The 19,321-nt window shown below is 41.4% G+C and overlaps 1 protein-coding gene across 1 annotated transcript in view; it reads right to left on the reverse strand.

The window, feature by feature from the left end:
* Window positions 1-19,321, reverse strand: part of USP46 (ubiquitin specific peptidase 46) — a 41,633-nt gene that overhangs the window by 14,231 nt on the left and 8,081 nt on the right. The window contains exons 5-6 of the mRNA XM_049630012.1: window positions 17,733-17,962; window positions 4,559-4,635 (exon numbers count right to left, since the gene is read on the reverse strand). Coding sequence (XP_049485969.1) covers window positions 4,559-4,635; window positions 17,733-17,962 — 307 coding nt within the window. The remainder of the gene's footprint in view (window positions 1-4,558; window positions 4,636-17,732; window positions 17,963-19,321) is intronic.

The raw sequence follows: 19,321 nt of genomic DNA on the forward strand, positions 1-19,321 counted from the left end.
CCAGAATCTCTCCAGGTAGAATCCAGGCATTATTGTTCTTAAAGTTTCCCTTTAAGAATATGCTTCGAAGTCTGAGAGCCACTGTGGTCTGTGCTTTGTATACCTTAACATGCACTTGAATCACATGGAGATCCTGTTAAAATGAAGATTCTGGTTCATTCATTCATTCTTGGGGGAGACCTGAGATGCTGTTCTAATGAGATCCCAGGTGATGTCAATGGCGCTAGCCCACAGACCACTGTTTGAGTAGCAAAGATTTAGAGCAGCGGATCTCAAACTTTGGTGGTATTAGGATCACCAAGAAAATTAATTAAAAATAGTGGCCAAGGCTCACTGAAGGTGAATATGGCCAGGGCCAAATTATGGGAGCAGCCTAAGTGTCCAACGATTGATGAAGGATAAAGAAGATGTGGTGTGTGTGTGTGTGTGTGTGTGTGTGTGTGTGTGTGTATTTCTGCCATAAATAGTATTCAGCCATAAAAAAGAGTGAAATCTTGCCATTTGCAACAACATGGATGGAGCTAGAGTGTATTATGCTAAGCGAAATAAGTCAAAAAAGACAAACACCATATGATTTCACTCAAACAAAACAAAGGAAGGAAAAAAAGACACAACTACAGAGAACAAACTGATGGTTACTAAGGGAGGTTGGTGGGGGGCTGGGTGAAATAGGTGATGGGGGTTAAGGAGTGCAAGTGTTGTGATGAGCACTGAGTGTTGTGTAATTGCTTAGTCACTATATTGTACACCCGAAACTAATATAATACTAGATATGAACTATACTGGAATTAAAATTAAAAACTTAAAAAAAAAAAGAATATGATGCCCAAAACAAATAAATCATTGTTGGGCCCTGGCTCTGAAAAGGAAAAAAAAAAAAAAAAAAAAAGAGGGAGAGAGAGGCCTGGGTTCACTGAAGTTGAATACTGGCTAGGCCCCCATTTTTATAAACTTCCCCAAGGTGATTTTCATACACACCAAAGTTTGAGAACCAATGAGCAGAGTATTAAAGAAGACTGAAAAAGAAATCCACAAGAAACACTTAGATGTCAACTATTAGAAAATACTTTATATCAGTAATAACCCAACACAGGTCAGAGAAACAAAACAGAGAAACCAATAAACAAGCATGCAGCAATGGATGTGTGGTGGGGACAGGAGATATATGAACTTAGTACTTAAAAGAAATTTTCCAAAAGAAGTAGAAAAATAATTCGTTTTAGAGAGGATACATTTTTAAAACAGCTACGGGAGAATGAAAAGCTACTTTCCTCCCAGCTGACCTCGGCAGCGCTGGAAGAACGGACATTTAATATGAGAGGAGGACAGGGGAAGGGAAAAAAGGTGCTTCAGAGAGTGGACCGCTTCAAGAGAAGGTTTCCGTAAAGGAGCCACAGGGGAGACTAAGGCACTGAAGTGAAAGACAAAAACTACCCAAAAGGCCATAGAAGGGTAATTAAGATAAACTTCACGTATTTGAAGTTTTTGCCTGAGGCCATCCCTGAACTTTTCAAAAGAAGAAAAAACTATCTTGGTATTCACTTCTGATACCGATGGCTCCCCGGGCCTAAGACAAGGCACTGACATGAAATATTTGGAATATAGGTCAGTTACAGGATGGATTTAATGGCTTCTGTAGGCCTGTACCCTGAATAGAACCACTATTTCATCATTTCTCTGCAACAAAAGCAGTGAAAACACACCATAATCGGTCATCTAAAGTCCCGTTAAAGGAGGTGGCAAAGGCCCTGCATTCAAATCCTACAATTTTAGGGGTCTTACTTCGGATCAGGTCATGATCTCACAGCTTCTGGGTTCAAGCCCCCCCTCCCCCAAGTGGAGCTCCTAGCTGTCAGCACAGAGCCCACTTCAGATCCTCAGTCCCCTTTGCTCTCTGCCCCTCCCCCACTCACGCTCTTTCTCTCTCAAAAATAAACAAACATTAAAAAAGAGTCCTACAATTTTAGCTTGATTTTTAACTTTTTTTTGGCCATCAAAATGAAGGAAAGATAAAATATCAGAAGAGGTGCAAACATAAAAAGAAAATTCATAGTTCTAATTTTAAAAACAAACCTTTAAGAATGCAAACGAAATTAAACCATGAATGAGGCCCAAAAGATCAAGATCTGTAATCATTCCTTCTCCCTTGTCTCAGACAGAAAATGCTAACAATCAGCTGATGTCATTTATTCCCCTGGGGCCTTGGCTCCCCCCTTCACTCCTCTGGGGCAGATGAGAAAGCCGCCAGTCCCAGCACAATACTCTCTGGGAGGGTGAGGGTGGGGGTGGGTGGGCCTGGCAGGGCCTGTCTTCCTGTTGTGGGGGTGATGTCAGGCCTGCCTGCGTGAGGGCAGGTGTGGGGAAGTCAGTCGTGGGGAAGTCAGTCAAGGTCTACTTTAGGGATGATGTAAAATGGCGGCAGGGCAGGCAATTCGGGAATGTCAGCCCGGAAAGCCCAATCGGATGGGAATCTAATGTTTAAAAAGGCATTCTGAAGCTATTTCATGCTCATCCATCCCAGCTTTAACATCTCCAAACACCTCTACATCAGGTATGCATGACTAACATACACATTTCTCAAAATAATAATGATAATAATAGAAACGTAAATCTGGGTTACATTTCTTTATAACAAGGTTCCCCAAAGATTAAAATTGTAACTAACAAGTTAGCCCTCCTCTAGCTGGTTGACTGAGATCTCAAAGCTACAGCCACTGCCATCTGCCCTTTTGAGCAGCCCAGGAATTTCTAAGAAGGAAGGGGAAGCAGTCAATCTAACTCCAAATGCTCCCTAATGCCCACTTGTTTACAAAAAAAAAAAAAAAAAAAAAAAAAAAAAGAGGCGGGGAATGAGGGGCACCTGGGTGGCTCAGGTGGTTAAGCGTCTGACTTGGGCTCAAGTCATGATCTCAGGGTTTGTAGGTTTGACAGCCCTGGTTCTGTGGTGACAGCCCAGAGGCTGGAACCTGCTTCGGTTTCTGTGTTTCCCTCTCTCTCTGCACCTTCCCTGCTTGTGCTCTCTCTCCCTCTCAAAATTAAGTAAACGTAAAAAAATAAAATAAAAAGGAGCGGGATGGGCAAGTGATACCTTTCCTCCCAGTCCTTCGTCTGCAACTGACGTTGGCAAAATCATAACTTTCCCCACTCCCTGTGATCATAAGACCTTGGGGAAATAAAAGATGGCTCCTTGTCACAGGAATATTAGGAACCCATGCTATAAACAGAACCATTCAGAAGAAAGAGGCCACCCTAGCCTACAAAACACTTTGCAGATAAAGAGTTAACACACTTGTCCTAGACATCTGGGCCTGAGGCACTTGGAACAAGGGCCGGTGGGCCACACCAACAGGAAGGGCTGGGTAACTGGTCACTCATGAGGGAGCGGAGGGGAACCTGGGGCCCTGGGTAATCAGAAAGCAATCAGCTCCCCACCCGCTCACACAAAACATGAAACCCAGATGAAGCAAGAAACTCTCCCATGTTGACGTTGGTGCCTTTGCCCTGCAAGATGACTTTCTAACAGCCAACCACCACAGCGAGTCCCCTTAACCTATCCTTCTAAAACGTCCCAAGTAACCTGGACTAACATCTCTGTCACCCAATCACCATTGGTAAAAATCAACAGTGCCTTGTTAGACACTATAAAATGTCTCAGAGCTCTGGGCTCCTAAGCAACGGGGAAGCCTGCCCTGACCACGAGGTCTATCTACACTGGCACCCCCATGACCACGCACTCTGTGGACCTGTTAAATTTCTTCGAGGCACCAATCGTTGCCTGTGGATCCCCCCCAGGATGTAAGTGCTGTGAGGGCCCGGAATGTGTCTGCCACTCACTCCTCCATGCCTAGTGGCTATAGCAGGGCTGGGCTGCTGCTAAGCCCTCCCAACCTACTGAAAACAGGACAGGAAAGAAGGGATGGAGTAGGGAAAAGGGAATCGTGTCTCCGTGTCAACTCTGGGCACATTTCCAATGTTCGAGTCAATACACGACACGCATGGAACCCTGGACATGAGCTGTTCCTGCATTCCAGGCTCGTACCTTCTCTCAACCCTAACAAGGAAGAATTCCTTCTATTAAAGATCTCCACAGAATGCCGAAAGGTGGAGGAGAGGCAGTTCCCCTCACCGGGTCTCTGCTCAAAAGTACATAATTTTTAATATTAGCTTACAAAAACAAAAACAAAAAAAAGGGTAACGGTAGGTATGTGCAGCATTGATTGTGTGATTGTGTCAAGGAGACAAAGAGGAGAGAGAGAGAAACTGATGAAAGCCGAAAGCCCACATCTGTGTTAAAGACTAAAACTTATTTTTAAACTTAATGACTAATGACTTCCACTTGATCCTCTTTCTTCTCAGCAGGATCCTTCTCTAGACCACATATATTTATTTTTAATCTCTCTTGGGAAAGAAGAAACAGAAAATAATAGGATTATATGGGTTTAACAGAAAGGAAGATTACCTCCTGAGGAAATACAGGATTCCCCGCTCCCCCCCTCCCCCCCACTTATTTACCGGTCTGATCCAAATCTCAGATCACAGTCAGAATTCATGAGGTTACCTCAGACAGTGGGTAATAGATGTATTCTGCTCCACATCGACAGAGAGGTCAAGAAAATCTTCATCTTTGCTACTAACCTGAAGCAAAATAAGAAAAAAAAAAAAGTATTAGGTACAAAATACATAATAGACATAGATAAAATTTTGAATGCTCCTAGGCAACCAAACCCCACGACTGCAGAAACAGCCACGTACGGTTTTGTACAGTCGCTGGCAACCAGCTACGCTGAAGACGACCTAGAGAAAATCGCAAATTCTCAATTTACCCACGGTCCCATTCCAGCTTTGATCTAGAACTTTTAGCAGGGAACACTCAACCAGATGTCTCTTCCTCTCTATTCATTTTCCCCATCATTTCAAAGTAGGAAGTTATCAAATAAACACCCGCATGGCCAAGACTGGCACAATGATAAAAACGGAAATGGAGAAAGGACAAGAGACTTTGAAAACCCCCGGCTCAGAGGGTCACCTCTTCATGACGCTGTCTGCGCTTAACTGCCAATCCCTTGAAATCACTCGCTCCTGCGCCTCGTCATCCAAACTGTGTTTGGGGCCAGGGAGCCTAGTGTGAGCCGGGCTGGACAGTCACACTAACGGCACGTGCACCTGTCTCTCAGCTTGGGAAGTGGCCATCATTTGCAGAGCCCTGTGCTGTCTGTGGTAACAGCTGGGCCCGGAGCTGGCCGGGGGCCCTGGCTCACACGGGCCCCGTGCTGCGGCCTGCTCTCGGGGGCTGGCTCCCTGGCCCAGCTGTTTGTCAGCCCCTACGGTTCACACCACACCGATCTTGGCTCTCGTACCTATCCAAGCTCACCGAGTAAGTGCTTGCACTTGCCAGAAGTTCACTGGCAGCCTGGCGTTTTACTCTCTGGCAGTGGGAGGAGCAAACTAGCTCAGCAACAACCTTGAAGTGTTCCGCCAATTGGCAACCAAATGAGAAAACACTCCTTTAAGTGTGGCATTTACCCTATGACCCAACACTCTACCGCTAGGCCATTCTCTACAGAAATATTCAGAGTGTGGGCACAATCTTTTATATTTCCATTAGTATACACAAGGAAGGGTATTGAGGCAGGATATGGAACTTTCCAGTTCCATATCCTGTCTCTGCCACCATGCAGTGGATGACTTAAGGCCACTTAGCCTCGGTGTAGCTCAGTTTCCTCATCTGTAAAGTGGGGACAGTAAGAATATCAATCTCATAGGGCTGTTGAAAGGATAAAACAACACACATAAAGTGCTTTCAAAAGTAAAAGTCGGGGCACCTAAGTGGCTTAGTTGGTTAAGTGTCCAACTCTTGATTTTGGCTCAGGTCATGATCTCACGGTTCAGGAGTTCAAGCCCCACGTCAGGCTCTACGCTGACAGCACGGAACCTGTTTGGGAGTCTGTCTCCCTCTCTATCTCTGCCCCTCCCGTGCTTGTGCTCCTTCTCTCTCAAAATAAATAAATAAACTTACAAAAAAAAAAAAAAAAAAAAAAAAAAAGGAAACAGTCACTAAGTCGGAGAGGGGTATAAAAACTATAAATGGCCTAACATGGTCTAAGAGCTGGGAAAGGTTTACTGCATGGTGCATACCACATTAAATGAATAAGTAGGCTATACTACCATCTATAGGCTAATTCCAATTTTGTATAAAAAAGGCACATATACATCTACACACATATACATGCCCTCCTACATATACACACACTACGTCATTCTGCCCCCCCCCTTTTTTTTTTAATGGCACTTGTTACTGCTATGGTAGGATGCATAAAAAGCCCCAGATCTTCACCACTGCCTATACTGGCTTCTTCGCCATATGACTTTACAGATCCTCCCATCAAGAGACAAGCTTCCCTATCCTTGATTCTGAGTTCAGCCATCTGAATGCTTTGGCCAGTGGGATATTAGAGGACACGTTATGAGCAGAAGCTTGAACAAGGACTTAGGAAATCGCTCACTTCATTTCTGTCAGCGCCATAAGAAAGATAAGCCCAGGGTAGCCCACCATCCCCAGGAAGAAGATGAGAGACTGACCCATGGAAGAGAGCCGTTCTCACTAAGGTGCCCCAGACAAGACCAGGCTAGAACAAAACGTGTAGCTAGCCTGTAGACATACAAGTGAGTCAGCTGAAACAGAAACACCCGAGTTCAGCCAGGTCCAGCCTAGATCAGGTGACCTTCAGCCAACCCACAGTTGAATGAATTACAATGAATAAGAGTTGATTCAAGTCTCAGTTTTGGGGTGGTTTGTAACAAAGCAATAGATAACTGATACAACTGCTTCACATTATAAATGTTTTATTTGTATTTTTTTTTATTGTCTGACTCTCCCTCACTAAAATGAAAGTTCAAGACAGGCTCTAGTAATGACTAAAATCTTATGATTTCAACACTCCTCCAGAAAACTATATAAAGCTCAGAGAACTATAAATAAAAGAAGCTACCTGAAAGTGTTAAGAGAGTAAACACAGGGAAGTCTGTACCTGAAGGAAGACAGTTGTATACAATAACCTTATGGTTTCACAGCCTTTATCTGGGAAACAAATGCAGTCTGTTTGGTTTTGGAACCAGAAAACTGAATCTGGGAAGCCATGTCTACTGGCAAGAAGGAAATGAGTCTGGGAAGGTATCGCCGACTCTGTCTGTCCTCATCTCTGCCTGACTCCTGAGCACATTATGCACAGGATACACTCTCAGCAACTCGGTTACAGACAAAAGGGCTGACCCAAGATTCAAGTGGCTGTAAGAAACAGATCGGTAGTTGGAGTCCAACCAAGAAAAACTGCCTGCTGAAGTTCAAGAAACACGATAATCACTGAAGAAAAAATAATAGAACCCAAGGACTCTCAAATTTTACATCCTTAGTGTCCTAGATATCACTCAAACTTACAATGTGTGTGAAGAACCAGGAAAATGGGAGACATTCTTAAGACAACTAACACCGATCCTTAGATGACGCAGATGTTAAAATTAGCAGACAAGAATTTTTTTTTAGCAGATAAGAATTTTTAAGAAGCTCTTCTAACTATCCTCAGTAAAGTAAAATATACTCACAATGAATGAAAAAAACCAAGACATCTCAGCAGAGAAATAAGAAAAAAAAGGAATCAAATGGAAATTCCGGAACTGAAAAATTAATATGTGAGATGGACCTAACAACGAACCGGAGATAACAGAAGAAAGAAAAAGTGGATTTGAAGACAAATCAATGAAAATTACCCAATGAGAAGAATAAAGAAAAAGAAGATTGGAATAAAAAATTAACAGATACTCAGAGAACTGTTAGAAAATATCATACATATAACTGGAGTCCCAGAAAGAAGGAGAGAGAATAGGGCAGAAAAGCTATTTAAAAAATAATGGCTAAATATTTCCTGATTGGGTAAAAGATATACATTTATAGATTCAAGATGCTCAACAAAGACCACGTAGGATAAATACAGAGAAGGCCAGCCAAGGCACATCACAGTCAAACCATTACAAGCCAAAGGTAAAAAGCAAATCTTAAAAACATCTAGAGAAAGATGACACATTACAAAAGAATGATTCAATTGGAAGCTGCTCTCTCATCAGATATTACGGAGGCCAGAGACAGTGGAACAACATCTTTAACGTGCTAAAAGAAAAAACTGTCAACGCAGAACTCTTAAGAGTCCAAAAACAGATCCTTCAAGAATGAAGGTAAAACAAAGAGAATTCATTATTCACAGACCTGCACTGCAACAAAGGCTAAAGGAAGTTCTTCAGGCCGAAGGGAGATGATACCAGATGGAAATCCAGAGCCTCAAGACAGAGTGAAGAGCATCAATAATTTTGGGGGCGCCTGGGGGGCTCATTCAGTTAAGCGTCCAACCTCAGCTCAGGTCGTGACCTCGCAGTTCATGAGTTCAAGCCCCACGTCAGGCTCTCTGCTCTCAGCGCAGAGCCCGCTTCAGATTTTCTGTCTCCCTCTCTCTGTCCCTCGTCCGCTCCCTCTCTCTCTCAAAAATAAACATTAAAAAAATATATACTAATTTTGACATTGCCCTGTGGGGTTTATAATGTGCATAAATGTAAAACATATAACAACTACAGCATTAAGGACAAGGTATGGTGGGGGTAGGCAGAAGGCATATGCCTGTACAGTAACAAGCTATGTTTTATGTGCACAGTGACATTATTAGTCGTAAGTGGACTGTGAAAAGTAAAGATTATATATTGTAATCTCTAGAGAAACAACCAAACCACAATACACACACAAGTGCACACTAAGAGGAAGATTAAAATGGAATTGTTCATATAAGCGTATATGAACATATGAGTATATGTACATATACTCAACATATGCATGTATTAAAATACTTTTTTTTTTAAAAGCAGAGGAGGGGGGCGCCTGGGTGGCTCAGTCGGTTAAGCGTCCGACTTCAGCTCAGGTCACGATCTCGCGGTCCGTGAGTTCGAGCCCCACGTCGGGCTCTGGGCTGATGATTCAGAGCCTGGAGCCTGATTCCGATTCTGTGTCTCCCTCTCTCTCTGCCCTTCCCCCGTTCATGCTGTGTCTCTCTCTGTCTCAAAAATAAGTAAATGTTAAAAAAAAAAAAAAAAAAATTAAAAAAAAAAAAAAAAGCAGAGGAGGAACAGAAGAATAAAAAACTGAGGGGAGATAAATGGAAAACAAATAATAAAATGGGAGCCCCAAACCCAACCACACCAATAATTACATTAAACATTAGTGGTGGCCTGGGGCTTGCAACAGAGATTAACTGCTGGGTACACAAGGGATCTTACTAGTGTGACAGAAATGCTTTAAAACCAGATTATGATGATAGCTGCACAACTCACCAAATTACTTAAAAAAAAATTTTTTTTTTAATGTTTATATATTTTTGACAGAGACAGAGCATGAGTGGGGGAGGGGCAGAGAGAGAGGGAGACACAGAATCTGAAACAGGCTCCAGGCTCCGAGCTGTCAGCACAGAGCCTGACGAGGCTCTTGAACTCACAGACCGTGAGATCATGACCTGAGCCAAAGTCGGATGCTCAACCAAATGAGCCACCCAGGTACCCCAACTCACCAAATTACTTTAAAAATTACTGAATGGATGAACTTTATGGCACATGTTATACCTCAATAAAGTTTTTTAAAAAGTAAAAGACTTATGAAGCAAAAGCTGACAGAATTAGAGGAAGAAATAAAATAACCCCATAATCATAGATATTTTAAACCCCTTTTCTCAGCAGCTGATAGAAAGGTTAGGCGGGAAAATCAAGAAAAATCATAGAAAATGTGAAGAACTCTGTTATGTGAATAGTGTATCCAATAACTGCAATATCTATATCCTGTTCAACCCAGTAGTTCTCAGCAAGGGAAAACTTTTCCTTCCCAGGAACACTTGGCAACATCTGGACACATTTCCACTGTCACATCTTGGGGAATGCTACTGGCACCTGGCAGGTAGAAGCCAGGGATGCTGTTAAACATCCCATGATACACAGGGTAGCACCCAAAGAGTTATCTGACTTTAAATAGTAATAGTTCCAAGGTTGAGAGACTCGTTTTCAGGTACATTTACCAGGATAGACCATGTGTTAGGATACAAAACATGTCACATTAATTTTAAAAGACTGAAATGACACAGGCTATCTTCCCGTTAACCACAGAGAATTGAGTTTTGAATCAATAAAATGAAGGTGTCCAGGAAAATCCTAAATAATTGCAAGTTAAACAGCACATTTCTAAGTAATATATGGATCAAAGGGAAAAAGGCACAAGAGAAATTAGAAAATATTCTCAACTAATGACAAAGAAAAATCAGAATTTGTGGGATCTAGCTAAAGCAGTAAAGGGAAATGTATAGGTTTAAATGTGCATCTTAGTAAACAAAAGAGCAGGGACTATCTTTTCTGCTTGTTTTAAATGCTATATCCCTAGTACTTAAAATAATTTCCAGCATTTAGTAGGTACCCAATAAATATTCACTAAATGAATGAATATATAACTGAACAAGTGGAAAGATATCTAAATGCCAATAGTGGCATCTGGAAAACAGAATTATAAATGATTTTCATTTTAAACATGCCTGTGTATGATTTGCAAAAAATAAATAAATAAATAATAATAATAATAATAATAATCCATAGGTATTGCATTTTTTTTTTTAATTAGTAAAACTTTTTAAACCTAAATGGTCCTTGTCTGGGAGAAAATAAACGGATTTGCGGCTAACTGAAATCATACATCATTTAGAGAGGGAGGATCAGGTTCTAAGAAAGCTTTTATTTGAAGGGGGCAAAAACAAAGAAACATGGTTTCCTGCTGGATGCCAATCTTTTCTCTACTTAATTATTTTAGGGAGGGGAGAAAGGTACAAGCCTGATTAACAAAATTAAGAAGCTTACTGTAACTTTCCCAATTCCCAGTGTAACCTGCTTCCAGAATTTACAGTGTCAGAAAGCACTGCTCAGGTAGATCATCCCCGTGGGGAATATGAAAAAATGGCTCTAAACCACTTCCATCAGGATTCTTCTTCCCTCTGACTCAGACTGACATACTCAAAAGCAATGGGTGATCAAGCAATTTTTTTTTTTTCCCTTTCTATCTTCCCAGAAAGCTGCCAGATAATGAAACCATTTTCTTCCCACACACAAGGATCTCATTGTGGTCTAAGTGAAAATACAGCTTGTCTCCAAGGAAACATATATGTCACTAAGGCTCCAATACTCTCAGCAAGCACAGGCTACATCTTCTTCTCCTTTCTTCTCCCCTAGTTCTGGGCATGGAGTTCCCCCAAAAACTAGTTGAAAAGGTATCTAGGAAAATTAAGTGACCCTACCTGCTCTTCGTTTTAACAAATCACAAATCAATTCATAAAACAAATTAATATATAAGGTATACATATAAATTAGGAGCTTTCCAAGGGCTCTAAGTAATTAACATCATATTCAAATGTGCTTCGAGTCCCCAGATGCCTCTCCTTGGCCTGTTGGAAAAGGCCAGGGGGCTATTCGACGCCCATCGGCCAGGAACTGAAGATGTGCTACCTTAGAGCAGTGCCAAAGCAGTGGGCTTAGGAAAAGTGGTAACAAAAGCCCACCTGAGGGACTCAGAAGCACCAGTGAGTGATGTCACCTGGCCGCACCACCCACCCCAACTCCTCCTCTTACAGAGGAGCTCAGAAGCTCTACTGAATCAGTGTTAACCTCTGCAAATAAGCAAGAAGGAGCCGTACAATTGGTACTTAATAAAGCAGTTCTTTAGACACCCTTTTGGCTCCAGCGACAGATATAAATGTGCCTTAAAGCCCCCGAGAAGCACTAAAAACCACCAGTTTGCAAAGCAAAACCCCAGCTTAAATGGAAAGGGGGGAAATTAACACCAACAAAATTAAGCTCCAAATGGCCCAGCAAATCTTATAAACCAAGCAAAGGACAACCAAAGGAGCACTGAGACTAGGCTGGAAAATCCCCATGCTGCAATTCTGAAGTGCCTAGATCAAGGTTATCTGGGAAAGTCTGCACTGAATTACCCCCCTTAAAACAGTTTCTCCAAGTCTATTGAAGAGGGAAACTATTTGTCTCCATAAATCTCGCAGTTGACATTTTGCACTGCAATCACAAGCAACATTCACAAAGGGTAAGACCAAGAAAAAAAACAATCACTGTTTTCTAAAAGCATGAAAGCCCACACAAAGAGTTTTTTGCACAATTGGCTGAGGTGGCTACAATGGCAAGGCTCCCTCCCTGCTCCCCCAGGGGCTCATTTGCCGCTTAGGATCTAGTGCAGTTGAATCCCACTGTGAGATTTCACAAATGTGACTCAAGCACCATCTAAAGGCTGCTTGCCTTGGGCAGAGGACCTGACTCAAAGGCTGCCCCCTATTTCTCAGCCAGTGAAGGAAAACTTAAATGTTAGGTCTTCTTTTACACTAAGTCCTCAACATTTTACAACGACGACGACTACAACACGATGACCACGACGACAACAACAACAACAACAACAACAACAAAAAAGCCTGCAGGCTTTGTATTTTCTTAGAAAGTAGAGGGCTTTTCTAACAATTAAAGCTTTCTAAAAATGGAATGCACTGCTGGGAAGATTGAGTTCCCCATCTCTGGACAGAGTCCAAGCAGATGCTGGTGACCAACTGGCTAGTATGTCACAGAAGGGACTCGGGCACTGGTAGGGAAGGATTAGATGACTCCTAGGATCCCATCCAGTTAAAGGATCTATGAAATGAAGGTGACCACCTAAGGAACTCCACAGAAAACTCCTCCCACAAATCGAATCCCTTTTTAAAAAACACAGGTTTTTCAGAGTGTGCCATCCTCCATAAAGATACACTCACACAAAAACAAAACAAAACAAAACAAAACAAAACGATACACTCACACATTCACATTCACTTCCACCAAGTATAATGGTTGTATAATTAGAATCCCATTATCCCAAACAAATTTGGTCTCACCCCAATTTTTTTTTAATTTGTTTTTTAATCTTTATTTACCTTTGAGAGAGAGAGACACACAGTGCGAGCAGGGGAGGAACAGTGGGAGAGAGGGAGGCACAGAATCCAAAGCAGGCTCCAGGCTCTGAGCTGTCATCACAGAGCCCGTCAAAGGGCTTGAAGCCACAAACCATGAGATCATGACCTGAGCCAAAGTCAGACGCCCAACCGACTGAGCCACCCAGGCACCCATCACCCAAAAGTTCTGAAGGGTATCTGTGGGCATAGGCATCACATCTATGGTAACCCTTTAGGAAATAACAGGCTAAGTGATAGTTACTGCCATACAAATGTCTGAGAGTGCGGTATTTGCATTTGTTGGGCTCAAATAACTGTTCACAGACAAAAAGAAAAAAAAGAAACTACAAATGTGACTAAGCCTATTATCTGAGCCTTCCTGAAAACTCTCACTTAGTTTTCCACAAGATAGATTTAGTAACCGTGTTAATTTCCAAGATAACCAAAAGGACCAGACCAGCCACACTGTCTGCTGCAGGCTTCTTGGCTAAATGAAGACATGCGATGCCCCACTGTTCTGGTTCATGTAGCATAAGTTCGAAGAGTATCTGGTACTTCTCCTTCACAGCATTTTATAATCTTAATTGCAAAACTAATTATTTATTTTGTTATTAATGCCTGTCTTCCATGTTGAAAGTTCCAGAAAGGCAAGGCTCTCATTATATCCTCAGTATCTGTGACTTTACACAGCAGATGTGAGGTGGGTGGGGGGGGGGGGGGGTGGGGAGAGTAATAAAAGAGTATTCAGCTACAAAGTCACTGTATTATCCAAAGTGAAGCCATCTAAGGAAGGCTCTCTCAAAGGATAGTAGATATAGACAAGAATGTGGAGAAAGGAGAATGGTCATATACTGGATGTGTAAAATGGTACAACCATTTTGGGGATTTAACATTTTCTGATTAGCATACCATATGATTAATACATAGATATATACATACATATACGTGTGTGTGTGTGTGTGTGTGTGTGTGTGTGTGTGGAGGGAGGGGGGGGAGGGAGAAAGAGAGAGGGGGAGAGAGGGGGGAGAGAGAGAGAGAGAGAGAGAGAGAGAGAGAGGGAGATTTACGTCCACTAGATTATATGTACTGTAAGGTTCACAGCAGCATTGCTCAGAGTTGCCCCAAATTGGAAACAACCAAATATCCACCAAGAGTGAAATGAATTAGTAAAGTGTGTGGTGTGTGGTATATTCATACAATGGAATGAATACTATATGGTGATGAAAATGAATGAACTAAAGAATCCTGCAACAACACAAAAGAATCTTACCAGGGATACAACAATGCAAAACCAAAAAACAGTACACAAAAGAATACATATTGTATGATTTCATTCATATCAAGATAAAAAAAAAAAAAAAGCCAAATGGAATGATACATTTTAGGGATGCAAAAGTAAGTTGCAAGTTCTACCAAACACTCAAAGCACCGATAGACTGCTATAGGTTAGTAGGACAGTAACACGCAGGAGGCAAGAGAAAAGGCAGAAAATCCCAATAGGAAGTTACTGCAATTTAACTGAGACCACCTGCCAAGAGCTGAGGGGGCCTGAGCCAGGGTGTGATAGTGGGGACTGAGAGAAGTAGAGGATTAAAAAGAGCAGTGCCTGGGTGGCTCAGCTGGTTGTACGTCTGACTTTGGCTCAGGTCATGATCTCACAGTTCGTGGGTTTGAGCCCTGAGTCGGGATCTGTGCTGACAGCTCAGAGCCTGGAGCCTGCTTCAGATTCTGTGTCTCCCTCTCTCTCTACCCATCCCCTGCTCATGCTCTGTCTTTCTCTCTCTCTCTCAAAAATAAATAAACATTTTGGGGCTCCTGGCTGGTCAGTGAGATGAGCATCTGATTTCGACTCAGGTCATGATCTCATGGTTCGTGAGTTCGAGCACCGCACCAGGCTCTCCACTGTCAGCACAGAGCCCTGCTTCAGGTCCTCTGTCCCCCTGCCTCTCTGCACCCCGCCCCCTGATGTCTCTCAAAAATAAACGTTAAAAAATAAATAAATAAATAAATAAATAAATACATTTACTTACATAAATAAGATAAAATCAAAATTAAATAGTAATAATACAACGCTCTGTGCTGACAGTACGGAGCATGCTTGGGATTCTCTCTCTCCCCCTCTCTCTGCCCCTCCCCTGCTCACCCACTCTCTCTCTCTCTCTCAGAATAAACTTTAAAAAAAAAAAAAGAAAGAAAAAAGAGATACAACAGACAGAACCTGATGACAGAACAGATACGAGAGGTAAGGTGACGATGGTACCAAGGAATCCTCCCTTATTAAAAAGAGGGAAGAAGGAAAGAAACAGACTATACATCTGCAGATTATAATATTTACAATATAGCTCTAATTTTGATGTTTAAAAGACATGAAGGTATTCTAAAAATACATTACCAAGAAGAATAAAAAACCGCAATGGATTAAAACATGTAAAATGCTAAAATTCATGAGTTCATCAGAAAACAGTAACACAAAAGAAGGAAAAGGGAATGAAGTATGCCACAGGTTCTAGCCATGTTGGGAAAGTGGTAAAAAATTAAGGCAAAGATGTATATCATGGAGTCCAGAGTAACCTCTGAGAGAAGTTAAAACTAACAATACAAAAGATGCAGAAGGGGGGTGGGGTGGGGGAGAAGAATTCATTGATATAAAAGAACAGAAGGAAGAAAAAGGAATATAAAATAGGAGGGTTAAATAAGAACAAAGAATAGGACGGTAGAAACCTACTGCCATTTTCCTGTACCTGTTAACACCCCAGGATGCTTCCAGAATGTGGGAAATTCTACAAGACAAACCTGATTTCTTCAACAACTAAATTGCAAGGAAAGAAGGAAGGAAGGGGAACAGTGGGTGGTAATTTATAGATTGAGACACATACTGGCTAAATGCAGTGTGTGGACATTTGGATCCTGATGTGAATTAACCAACTGCTTTAAAAAAAAAAAAAGACAGAGACATAAACTGAGAAACTTAAACACTAAGTTAATAATGATTTAAAGGAATTCTTTTTAGGTGTGATAATGGTATTGTACTTTTGTTTAAAATGTTTTTTCTTACCTTCTAGAGATCTGTAACAAAGTAGTAAAGGAACTACAAAGGAAGTGATATGTTATCTGAGATTTGCTTTAAAATGACCAGTTTGGCAAGGGTCGGGGGGGAGTAGGGGAGGCATGAAACAAGAAATGATCAAGACAGGCCGACGTGCTAACAATCATAGTAATACTCATATGGGATTTACTCTACTATTCTACTTCCGTATTCATTTGGATTGTACTGGAATATAAAATATAAAGGGACAGAAGGAGAAAGGGAGGGAGGAAAGATCTCTAGATAGAAAAGTATGTGTAGAAAACGTTTTGGCAGGATGTATCTCAAAATGTTCAAGTGGTTCTCTCTGGGCAAATGTGATCACAATTTTTAGAAAATGTTACAAATTTATCATCTCTGGGTAGGGAGATCACTGGTAACTTTTAGTCTCTTTTCTCTTTTTGCTTAGCTATGCTTTCTAGTTGTTTCTACAATGAACAGATCAGAATGTTGATTCAAAAATTATTTAAAAGGACAGAAGAAAGACTGCCAAAAAAACCCAAAGAACCTCCCACTTAAATCCACATTTTTTAACCATTTCTGGGTCCTAGCCCCTTAGCAAAAACTAATGAGAGCGACTCTCTCTCTCCCCCCAGAAAAATGCACAATCCTACAGAATTTTTCATATGATGTGAAGAAACTCTGAGATTCCTAACGAACTCGGAGGCTTTCTACGTTGTTAGCAGTTATAGTAAATAATAACAGCTGACATTTATGGCATATTTGCTACATGCCAAGCATGGCCCTATGTGCTTTCCAACTGTTAACTCATTTCACCCTCCCACGCAACCCTATGACATAGGTGCTCTCATCGTCCCCAATTTACAGATGAGGAGAGTGAAGATAGAGAGGCTGAATAATACGCCCAGGGTCCCATAACTAAGGAATGGCAGAACCAGCATACAAACTCAGCAGCCCGGCTCTAGAGCTGGGCTTTTCACTTCCCAATTATGAGACCATTCATAGAGTTAAGTCAAATATACCAAGCAAATGTGACATCCTGAGTCGCACTCCGGAGACCATGACTTCAAATTCAACTAACAGTAAGTGCCCACCATGTGCCAGACTCCTCCAGACAGATGAACCCACCCAGCCCTTGCAACAGTGCTGTGAGGGACCCGCCCCAAAGACACCCAGCTAACTGCAGCAGGATCAGAAGCCGAGTCCGACTTCCAACTTCAAGTTCACCATCCCATAGCTGATTCCTTTCAAGTTGGAGGGATGGTCTGTTCTAAGCCTCACATGACCTCCGCACGAGCAAAATCTTTTCAAGGTAACTGGTGGAAGTCTAGTTTAACCCTTAATTGGCACCCTTAATTTGTGCACCCTTAGTTTGTTCAATATGTGCACCCTTAATCTGCCCATGATCCAAAGACATCCAAGTTTTGAGATTTTTCCCTCATCAGTCTACTTTAGCCACAGCTGAGACATCTTGGATGGAGACACGCTTCCACAAGTTTGCTCATATACATAAATAGAACTGTCTGCATATCCTGATGACAAGTGCCAGGTGCTTGCACTCACAGACAATGCACTCACACACACCACGGCCTGTACAAATACGCACAAGCGAATTACATGAAAGCCCTCATAATGCTCACAGTTTCACAGTTTAAGCATCGCGTTTCATTGGTGAGCGTTCCCTGAAAAATCTCATGGACCCAGGTGAGTTCTGGTTTATTATTCTCTGCAGGTTCATTCATGTTGCCATTTTTTAATTTTCCATTTTGTTTTTCCTGTTTCTTCTCTTCCTGCAGGATGTCCGCAATAGTGTTTAGCAAATAATTTAGAAACTCGTGAGCATCCTGCTGCATGTAGTTATCAAAGAGATCTGGAAAAGAGAAGGTCATCGTTTCAGTCTCTGGTTCTTGAAAAGCAAACACGATGCCCCATTTTAGACACCACGCTTCAGTTCTATATTGAAATGTCCAGTGGACAGGTATCACATATATTCATCTCTATTTTCCAACTTTAATGGGTACATTTTAAAAGAACCTTGTTCATTTTTCTCACCACCCACCAAGAACTAAATTTCCCATGTCTCCTAAAAGTCATCATGTATATAAAAAGCTACCAAAATTTTTATTTGTTCTACAAAAAAAAAAAAAAAACCCAAGAAATTATTTGATAAGCTCCCTGATAAAATATCAATATTGAATATGATGTGACCACCAATGATCAATTATTCATTTTGTTTTTTATCTAGAGCGAAAGGGGTCTCTTCCCAAAGATCATATTAAGCCCTGGACCAGACTGGAAGCAGCTTAAACGAAACACATATGGGAGATGAGGGATATATGTGTCTATCTGATAGTGTTCTGAAACCAAATACGAGTGATTCCAGAAGCCTACTGCTGTTCCCTGCCGTAGGGACAATCAAGAGACGAATGCAGCTGTGAAACTTCGTTATTAATCACGTTCGCGACAAGACTCGGGGGCGCTCTGCCTCCTGCTCACATTATTTTTATTCTGGCACGTATAAACTACAACAACGTTAAGAGACAGCAATCAAATTAAATGAGACTTTATAAAACAAACATCTGATTAACTGTGCAAGTCTGTTGGAGTAAGGCTGAAATCTAGGATAAACACAAGTTGCCATACCAACTATTTCTAGTCATAGAAATTACCAATGCAAATCTTCTGGAATAACCTAGTCCCCACCACCACTCCCCGCCCCCCAAAAAAAACCAAAAAAAAAAAAAAAAAAACAACCCAAAAAACAAAACAAAACAAAACAAATCAGAAGACAAAAAAAATCAGGTGACAGCCAGGCATTTTTATAGTATACAGATATCAACTTAATATCCTTCAATTGTCTCAGGCATAAAAATCAGAGGTATTATTTTTAAAAGAGCAGAGTCTCCAATTAGAGAATATACATTTATTTTAATCACTTACGACAACTTTATAAGAGTACCATTTTATTCAATTACCGCATCAACTTATTTATTCCAATCAGTGTGCCGGCCTAGAAGGCTGCCTTGGGCAAGTTTTCTCTTACATGGGTCCTATCCAGAAAAAAGCCCCTCCCGATGCACGGCAAATAAAAAGACCATTCCAAAACGAAATGATAAATCCAAATTTGTAAGCATATTTTTTATCCAGTCTTATTTTACGTATACGTGGTGGAAAAGGAGAATTATATCTGCCTTTATGAGTAGTTGGCCAGACCATTTTCCCATGAAAA

The sequence above is a fragment of the Panthera uncia genome, chromosome B1, assembly GCF_023721935.1.
Source record: "Panthera uncia isolate 11264 chromosome B1, Puncia_PCG_1.0, whole genome shotgun sequence".
Taxonomy (NCBI): domain Eukaryota; kingdom Metazoa; phylum Chordata; class Mammalia; order Carnivora; family Felidae; genus Panthera; species Panthera uncia.